At 40.5% G+C, this 10,000-nt stretch overlaps 2 protein-coding genes and 1 non-coding gene across 4 annotated transcripts in view; 2 read left to right on the top strand and 1 right to left on the bottom strand.

Moving 5' to 3' along the window:
- Positions 1-1,413: 1,413 nt before the first annotated feature.
- Trnaw-cca (transfer RNA tryptophan (anticodon CCA)) lies at positions 1,414-1,485 on the top strand. Its single transcript has one exon. It is a non-coding gene; the product is annotated as a tRNA-Trp (tRNA).
- A 2,873-nt stretch (positions 1,486-4,358) lies between these two features.
- Positions 4,359-10,000, bottom strand: part of LOC138000676 (uncharacterized) — an 8,183-nt gene continuing 2,541 nt past the window's right edge. Inside the window, exons 3-4 of the mRNA XM_068847243.1 lie at positions 9,761-9,864; positions 4,359-5,541 (exon numbers count right to left, since the gene is read on the bottom strand). Coding sequence (XP_068703344.1) covers positions 5,481-5,541; positions 9,761-9,864 — 165 coding nt within the window. The 3' untranslated portion in view covers positions 4,359-5,480. The remainder of the gene's footprint in view (positions 5,542-9,760; positions 9,865-10,000) is intronic.
- LOC138000675 (perlucin-like protein) overlaps positions 8,455-10,000 on the top strand; it is a 13,597-nt gene continuing 12,051 nt past the window's right edge. Inside the window, exon 1 of one of the 2 annotated variants that reach the window (XM_068847241.1) lies at positions 8,455-8,620. The gene's annotated coding sequence lies outside the window, so the exon portion shown is untranslated. The remainder of the gene's footprint in view (positions 8,621-10,000) is intronic. The other variant, XM_068847242.1, reaches the window with a different exon arrangement.

Here is a 10,000-nt window from a genome sequence, read left to right as displayed (position 1 = left end):
TTGCCGACTCGATGTTTTTACATTTTTGAGCGAGAATTTCTGGTTTCCTTAGTCTTGATAAAATCTTCATGCGACTGGTCAGTTTCGTGAAGAATTTGTAACTTTGGCGTCAAAATAAACCCCTAGGAAATGGCGCTTGAAGATTTCGCGTGCGGGTTTATGGTCTGCTAAATCACTCCGCATCCAACTAGAAATCCAATCATGCTAAGCCAATCAGCGTTCGGGCATGTGCTAAGGTAGCAGATCGCGCATAAAGGCTGTCAATTGACATCCAATCCTTTCACGTGTAATTCGAACGATACGTCAATCATTTTTCACGCTCAGATTATAGCGGGAAACAAAGAAAAGCGATTTTAGCGGTTTTTAAATTAAATTTTCAGAATTTTTTTTCGGAAAAATATATTTTACAACCCAACGATTCAGTATTAGCGAAAAGAAGAAAATTAAGCGATACGCCCAAATTTACCTTTACAGGGACCTTAAATCTAGAGGGACATGAGTCATCATCTAATCAACTGGGGAGATGATTTATTATACGGCATGCACGTGCATGTAATGTGATCTAAGCTATGTAGTAAAGATTGAGAACAGTTTACCCACAATGATATTGCATAAGTAACACTCGGTATCACTACTTTAAGCTCTAACCAAAATGAGATGCTTCACTGCGCATCATCTTTATATTTGTCAAGTGATAAGGATGTGACCTCATTAATACATTCCAATTTTGATTGGTTTGGTTTTCTTTTTTCTTTCTTTTTCGCGCCCCAACAGTTGTTGTTGTTGTTGTTGTTGTTTTCAAAAAATTAATAAGCGATGGTTAGCTTGCCGGACACCTAATCAAAGCCTTGATCTGACACCGTGTAGTTTCTTCGGCCTAGAAATCTTTCTCTCTACAAAATGCATAGGGTGCGCCCAGCTGCGCCATACTGTCAAAGGATACTGGACGTATTGCAATAGAATAACACCCTCTCTAGGGGAAAGAGCACTATTCTAAGACAGAAACCAAGGTAAGCCCCGGATTGTGAGCTTCAAAAAGAAGGCTCCTGCGGAACTACAAATCTGGTTTTTAATTGATACCCATGGTCACGACTCCCCTCCTAACTCAACAAACAGCAGTTCAACGCCAAATTCCGGAAGATACGTGGTGTATTTTGTTATTTAGTGGTTATCTATTGCACAAAATTATCTGAACGCGGTAAAACCTTCAGAGTTAGGATTAGGGTTAGCGTTAGGGTTAGCGTTAGGGTTAGGTTAGGGTAATTGTAAAATTACTGAACGTTTTACACCTTGTTTAAAAAAAATTGAAACAATAGAAAAAGAGACACCAAGTACCTACCCAAATTCCGTAATTTCTATCTGCGTTATTAGATTATTTACATATAGTTTGGTCTTTGAGCGGAAGCATTCGATGGCTCCGTGGCGCAATGGCAGCGCGTCTGACTCCAGATTAGAAGGTTGCGTGTTCAAGTCACGTCGGAGTCAAATAAAGCATTTCTTCAGAACGTTCATGGCATATTTTAGCTGATCTCAATGTGCTGTCGAAAAAAGTGAAATTGCCTTTTTCAAATAAAGCATTTCTTTTTTTTTCTCTTCATCAAACTGACATTCAAAGCGACAGTGTAAATTACTCTTTTACCTTATTTGTGGTGAGAAAGCGTCATCATCCAAAATATGATTCTCGTCCAATATCCATGATTTCATTTTTACCACGGACCCTGACAAAGTCGAGGCAGTCCAAAGATGACTAGTACCTCACAACACAAAGGAAGTTAGAAGTTTCTTGGTCTATGCACCTACTACCGACGGTTTGTCCGTTCATTTTCTGATGTGGCCCGTCCATTGCTTAAAGTAAGTGATAACAGCCAGACCATCCTTATTACGGACCGAAGAATGCAATAATTATCTCCAGCTCACATGTCTGCCCTAGTGCTTGCCTTTGTTCGCAGTGCGGAACCCTTCCTGTTAGATACTGATGCCATCAATGTTGGTATCGGAGCGGTACTCTTTCTCAAGTGTGTGACCGTGGGGAACGTGTCATTGCCTACTAACGGCCATGCCCTCAGTAAACCCGAACGCAATTACTGTACTGCTAGATATGAACTTCTGGCAATTTTTAAAGCCATTGACCACTTCCACCCTACCTCTATCTCAGACAGTTCACTGTCAGAACTGACCATGCTTCTATTCTTCATAAACCTAGAGACAGTTAGCGAGATGGTTGGAGAAACTGCTGACCTGACTTTCCTATTGCTTATCGAGCCATCAGAAAGCAGACGTATTATCGCGACGGCCTTGCTTTGATACGGCTTTGATACAACCTTCACACATTGCCAACAAGTCATTGTCGTGTTTAAACAATAAGTTTGTCAGTGTTACGAGTTCGAATGTTTTGAGGACAGGTAGCTTGCAAACTAAACTGAACGCAGGGTTGTCGGAACAACAACAAGAAGATTTATTCCAGAATAACGTAGTTTCCACGAAGTAAAATTCTAAACAGCACGTACTCGATAAACTTACACGGCTTCCGCCAACTTGAATAAACACTGCTTATGTCACACTTGACTAAACACGGCTAACGTCAACTCTCTTCGCTTGTGAAAACGAGTTAAAAACTCCGCTTGGACTCGTCTGCTTAAATAATCTCCAATAAGCTTCTAAACGTTCTAAAAAAGTAAACAATGTAATTATAGAAAGATTACAAAACACACCGATTTAGGAACGCTTACGCACACAAACTACGAAGCTTCTAGAACGTAACGCTAGTCACGCAATCCTATTTTTCGTAACATAACCCCCTTTCAGAAGAAATTTCCTAAATTTATCCTAAACTAGACCCTCCGTGAGGGTACACTGGGTTGCCTGTGGTACGTGCAGCGTTCCAGGCAATTGGGGGTCCTTAAGACCATTTATTATATGGCTTGTGTTTGTAGCCGATATAACGCGCGCTCTGATTGGCTAATTGTGACTGAATTGTAGGGCATTATTCTCCCGTAATGCCCACGGGCCGATTACGGGCTTGCAAAAACAAAGCAAAAGGTAATTAAAAAACCATATAATAAACTACTTACTAACCGAGCTAGCTCGAGCCGTACTGGGGAATATTGGTCCTGGGTCGTTTTTGTACGGACCTCGCTGCGCTCGGTCCGTACTGCCACGACCTGGGTCCAATATTCCCCAGTACGGCCCTCGCGCTCGGTTAGTAACTTGAAGTTATTAAGGGGTCACCCAGAAGTCATACCAGCAGAGGCCCTTTGGCTCACAGGTCCTCACACGTTCGTACGACGAAACAGATCCTTTTCTGAGGTTAAAAACCTGGCTACAGGCCTAAAACTCTTTTTCCTACTTTCCCAACCACGAGAAAACCGCGGTAAATCAGCCATCGCCAAAAAATGTTTTTTCTCTCAAAAAAATATTTAAAGTTAGGGAGAAAAAATAAATCATTTTAAAGCTAAGAAAATAAGCTTTCCAACAGCATATAATTTATTTACAGACAACTGAAACATTTTATAAAAGCGAAAGTTGAACGAAAAAATTTAAGAAAAAAAACAGTAAAATATATAAAATTTGGTCATTTTAGCGTTGATTACGAATTTTTGGATGCAAAACTGAAATTTTCTGCAATTTATCTGCTTTCTTGGACATAAATTCGACCGAAAACTGACGAGGCACGAATATTTTTTAGATTTTTAGTAATAATCGGATTAGCGATCAATGCGTAATGTGATAATTCGATAAAAGTGTCAAATTTGCTACCCGTTGCTAACGGCAACGGAAGCGATCGCATTACGAATAATTAACCTCTGTTTGCCAAAAACCACCCAAATAACCGATTTTTCGACGGAAAATTCATCCCAGAGGATAAAACTATTCACTGGACATGTAATAAAGGTAAATATGTTCGAGCGAAAGCGAAAACAAGCGAATATTTTGAGGGAAAACACAATTATGTGAGATCAAAGGAACATGTGGTGAAGACACGCAATTGCATCGCTACGAAAATCTTACCTTTTCAGCGATTTTAACGCTTGAAATCCCATCCAATCCAACTGGTCTAGTCTTTGAATTCACTGTTATCGGTGCCCTACGAATCTTCAGTGTTCTACATAACAGCACACCTGGTAAAAGACGGCTCGACGGGCGACAGATTGTTGTCGAAGTCCATTACTCGTCGCTTTTAAGATTCCACCGCCTGTCTTGTCCAGTATCCAATTGATTTGCCATTATTGAACTTCATAAGGGTATATTTTGTTCAAAGATCCACTAAAACGCCATTCGCGTTACATGACTTTCGACGCCATTGCCGGTTAAGTTAATCGTTCTACTGTGTCCACCAGAGAAATCTACGCATTTCCCGCTACCCTCTCGATCCTAAGAAAATACGCGCAGAAGGCTCTATGCGCAAAGACACCACTTAGCAGGGGAGTGACAGGCAAGACTTTTACCGACACGGAAAAAAAAAAAAACGGAAAATCTACCCATTTTCCGACTGGGATTGCCATACGGCAACCCAGTAACAAGAAAAATTGTTAAGTAAGAGGTAGTTCAATGTCAATAAACTTATTCCTCAGCACGACTCAAGTAATCTGCTCCAACGTTCTCTGAGCCCCTAATGGCTTCAACTGTGAATGAATCGCTTTGCAGAAACATAGCCCAACGCACAAGACGTCCGTTGGCAAACTTAGCACTGTTCATGTACTTTAAAGAAGAACAAAAGAAACTCCGTACAAATAAGGATGAAATCTCTTGATACTCCATACAATCGCTAGGCGTTCTTTCTAAATTATGGAGTGGTTCCTTTCTGTACTTGTCAATTTCTTGCTTGCGTAGCAAACGGGAAACAACTTTTCATCATGTTTCTGCATTAATACTACACCAATTCCACTGTTGGGAGCGTCCGTCCTTAAGAAATTGGTTTTAGCTGGATTGGGGAGATGTAGAATAGGCTCACTCGTTAGGTAAGACTTGATTGTTTGGTAGGCTTTCTCTTGTGCTTCATCCCACTCAACTTTATTGGGTTGGCCTTTCCGTGTAAGATCAGATAGGGGCACTGCTGCGATCGCTGCAAAGTTGGGGATGAAATATCTGTAGTATCCTGCTAGACCCATAAATGGTCGCACCTGTTTCTTTGTGCTTGGCACTGGGGCCCCTTTTTTACTTTTCTCCACGTTATCCTGATGTAGACCAATCATTCCCTGCTCTAGTCGATGGCCTAGGAAATCCACACTGTTTACTCTGAATAGGCACTTAGTAGGTCTAATAGTCAACCCCGAAAACAGCTCTCTTAGGGCTCTAATATCTTCTTCCCACGTACGGGTGTGACCCGTGAAATCAACATCAACTAGATCTTTTAGCAACTTCTTCACTGCACGCTTCAGTGCTGCTGCCGAGTTGATTATTCCAAAAGGCAATCTCCAGGAACTCGTACGACCCGTCAGGTGTTACGAACGCCGTTTTCTGTATATCCTCCTCTGGTATTGTTATCTGCCAATATCCCTTGCTAAGGTCAATTTTTGAGTAGAACTTGTCTCCGCTAAGCTTCTGAAACAAATGTTCAACAATTGGCATAGGCTCGAGATCAAATACAGTTAGTTTATGTAATTTCCGATAATCAACGCACACGCGGTTTGTGTTGTCTTTTTTCTTCACTACTACCACAGGTGACACATACACACATGAGACCAAATCGAACCCACATCAAACCCACATCGAGCCCAAGTCGAATAACTGTCCACCGGCTCAGTCGCCTCGGTCTGCAAATGGAAACTTTTCTGAAAGCGTAAGACACACTATCGTAAAAGTATGGAACATTTAAAGCAGCAGACCGGCGTTCGTAAAGCAGTTCCAAATATATCGTGCTTTAATACGAAGCCAAAAAAACGGCAAATAAAGAGTTTTCACATACAACACCTCTCTTAAAAAAATGCTTCATAAAAATCCGCTATTGTGAGGGTGTTTTGTTACAACGCGTGCCAAAATACCCCGTAATTTACTTACTTCCTCATCCATGTTTGCACGCAAGAACACCAAAAGGAGGAAGCGTGGTGTCGAGATTCTAAAGTCGAAAGTTAGAACTCGGAAGTCGGAAGGTGGAAGTTGAAAGTCGGAAGTTGGAAGTTGAAAGTCGGAAGTCGAAACTAGGAAGTTAAAATTCGGAAGTTGAAAGTTGAAATTCGGAAAGTTGGAAGTTGGAAGTTGGAAGTCAGAAGTCGGAAGTCGGAAGGCCCTTTTCGGCTTTCGCAGAATAGAGACATCGAATGTTGAAAGTTTCTCGCGATGCGAATAAACTGTCGGGAGTGTAGAAAACGTTTACGTGCGTATAAAGGACACGTTCATAGTACATATGGAACTTGAGACTATTGCGTTTTGTTTGTATAGTGACAGTTGATTGATTATTAGTGATTTTCATGTTACCTGTATAAAGATAAGCGATTGCACATTAACGCCACACAATAAAACGAGTTGCAACTCATTTCATATATCATTTCGTTCATCCGTTCGATCCTGGTACATAAACGAATGCAACCGACAATTAAATAACCCAACCTTCTACGAACAACAAGGAAAGGACAAGACTGCCATGATACATAAAAGAGTTGCTGAATACGTTAAACGCATGTTCAACAACAAACTTATTGACCTAAAAACAAAACCGTACCTTGTACAAAACGACCCCAGACCTGGACGCTTCTACATACTCCCCAAAATCCATAAAGTAAACAATCCTGGACAACCCATAGTTTCTTCTAATAACCACCCCACAGAACGTATCTCTCAGTTTGTTGACTACTACCTAAAACCATTAGTTTACACTGTTCCGTCTTACGTTAAAGACACTACTGATTTCCTTAACAAACACAATCAACACACTTCCCGACAATGCCATACTTGTCACGCTTGACGTCACTTCTCTTATACCAACATCCCTCACAGTGAAGGTATTGAAGCTTGCCGCTTTTTCCTTCGCAAACGCAACGATAAGCCCCTTCCCACGGAAACTCTTTGTGACCTCATACAGATCATCCTCAACATGAACAATTTCACATTTAACAACAAACACTACCTACAAAAACACGGTACTGCTAGGGGAACCAAAATGGCTCCTTCATTTGCCTACCTTTTTCTTGCCAAATTCGAACATGACGCGCTCACTAACGCACTGTATCTACCTCATACATGGCTCAGATTTCTGGACGATATTTTCGTTTTTTGGACTGAAGCTTCAGATAAACTGAAAGTATTTGTCGATTATCTCAATAACCTTCATCCCACCATTAAATTCACTTGTTCGCATTCCCTCACAAATATTCCATTCCTTGATGTGATGGTCTCACTCAAGGATGGCTTCTGACATTTCCCAGAACGACGCTCTTAAACGCAAACCTAAACAACAGACAGATACTGTTCCGTTCGTCATTACCTATAACCCTTCTTTACCTAACATGTGCCGCCGTATAATTCACAAACACTCTAAGGTGCTTTATTCATCTGGTCGCTGTAAAAATGTTTTTACTAATCTCCCGGCTTTAGTAGCCTACCGGCGTTGTAAAACATTAGTGATATTCTAGTTAGAGCTAAATTGCCGGAACCTACTAACACCGACCAATCTGGATCTCCATCCGGCTCGCTTCGGTGCAATAAAACTAGTTGCACCGCCTGCCCTTTTATTGAGGATGGCCGTAATCAATATACTTTTTATAGTACTGGACAAACCTTTAAAATCAAATCACATATTACTTGTGAAACCCCTAATGTAATTTATATGATTCAGTGCACTAAATGTAATCTTCAGTACATCGGAGAGACCAAACGTCGTCTTAAAGACCGCTTTAATGAACATAGGCGACCTATTATAAACCCCTTTTGTAGTTATACCCCAACTGCGGTTGCACGACACTTCCTGACCAGTGGTCAAGCGGAGGATCACATGATCCTCATACCGCTCGAACGATTGCACACTGGCCGTGACTCCATCAGAAAGGCTCGTGAGGCATTCCTCATACACAGAGGAAAAACACTGGAGCCTGCAGGCCTTAACAGAAGAGATGAAATGTAATTTAGTTTAGCTACCTTTTAATTTTCTTTTGTTTCTTTTATCTTGTTATCATGTATTATTCTCTTTCCTCTTTTTTTATGCATTTCCGTTTTTATTAATTTTACACATCACGTAGCCTTTTTATGTCATTTCCGGTAAATGTAACGATCTTGTAACAAGCATTTATCCATTCAATAAACCTAAAGAAGGCTGGTGTTGGCCAGCCGAAATATTGTAACAACGCCTACGTTCACGTTGTCTTGACCAACCTTTGCAGTATATTTGCCATTTTAAATCTGTATATTAGTCAACTGAACGTAAATACACTATAAAACTTAACCAATCCGATCATGGACGGATAAACGATCTTTCTCCACGATTCCATGTTGCAGTGGGTCTGTTTAGCAATAGGTCACAGATGACGTCAAAAACAGGGATATAGCACTTTGACGTAATCTATTGTCTATATAAATTAGAGCAAACGGGTTGCTTGTAAAGTGTGCGTAATCAGACGAGACCGGTCGGATCGACAAGATCTGTTGCTGTGTGCTGCTCATTGTTTTTTTCGTCGCTGTTTTCCCAAAGGTAAGTGAAGTGATGTTGATTTAATCGAAGTATCACTTGCAAATATGACTAAAGCTACTTATCAGAACACCACTCCAGAAAGCTGTGTAGACCTGTGTAGTTGTATGTTTTGAAGGAAACAGACGCTGCAATTCGCCCCCGCGCGGCAATTCGTACCTGCAAACGATGCCGAGTTGTTTCACTGACTCAGCTGCTTTTAACAGACAGGAGATTCAAGTTCTCTCTGCGTAGTGCTGATTTAGATAATTGCAGTAGAGTTGTAGTTTTATTTGTTTTCTCGGAGATATTAGCACTTTTTTGCTAGTTTAAATTCGAGGTGAAATAAAGGTTTGTTGTTGTTGTTGTTTGCAAAGCACCCCACAAGTCCACTTTCCCTGAATATTTCTGGGCAATCGGTATAATAAAACATATTATTTAAATAGACATCGAACGCACTTTACTAATCTGTGATTACTCCTATTTATACAATATTTTGTAATTGTAAGGCGTAATTCCGAAAGAAGTCACGAATACAGTGTTTTGCTCTTTTTCTCTCTGATCGTTCGATTTTTAATCACGTCGCTTCAAGAGAGAGCTGTAATCTTACCTGCGTGCCCGGTCTCGTCTCAGTATCAATTTCTAAATGGTCTTGATAGCACAAAGTATTTTTACTAATCCATGATTACTCCTAGTTATATAACATTTTGTAACTGTAAAGGGTAATTCTGCTTTAAAACGAATACAGTGCTTGGCTCGTTTTCTCTCTGATCGTTCGATTTCTAATCACGCCACTCCGGCCAAGAGAGAGCTGTAATCTTATTGGTGAACTTAATTGGTCTCGTCACTATCAATTTCCAAATGGTCTTGATAGCAAAAATATTTTGACACGGAGAAATTTATCAAAGGAGCCGCTGTCCTGTCTCGGACCTTCAATTTTTTCATCACAGGGGTCATTGACAAGTTTCGTTTTAATCTCAGTTTTTTTTTAAGTGTTGACAGGCTGTAAAGAAGCATTGCGGATGCGCCAGAGCAAATAATGTTTGTCCAGTCCAACAAATTCATTTAAATGCAAAAAAGTTACAGCTCTTCGGTCGAAAAATTAAAACTCATAAGAGTTTTTTCAAGAGCAAAAAGGGAATTTTTGCCAGTATGTTACCTTACCTACAACAGGTACCACCCAAAGTTCTTTGCGATCGGATTTGTCGCTGTTTCCCGCACAGAAAATCAGCTAAAGTTGTCCCTCCAAGCGCTGCAACAAGCTCTGGCTATATAAGTTCAACCAGCAAATTATTTAAGGAAGGAGGGATCAGAAGATTTTTAATCTGTAATTGTTTATCAGTTACCAGTAATTGGATCCATGCTTTATACGCAAAGGGTTCTGGGATTTTTTAATTTTAAAAC

The sequence above is a fragment of the Montipora foliosa genome, chromosome 4 (assembly GCF_036669935.1).
Source record: "Montipora foliosa isolate CH-2021 chromosome 4, ASM3666993v2, whole genome shotgun sequence".
NCBI classification, from domain to species: Eukaryota; Metazoa; Cnidaria; class Anthozoa; order Scleractinia; family Acroporidae; genus Montipora; species Montipora foliosa.
The sequence above is the reverse complement of the archived record's forward strand: the minus strand, read 5'-3'. Positions and strand labels throughout refer to the sequence as shown.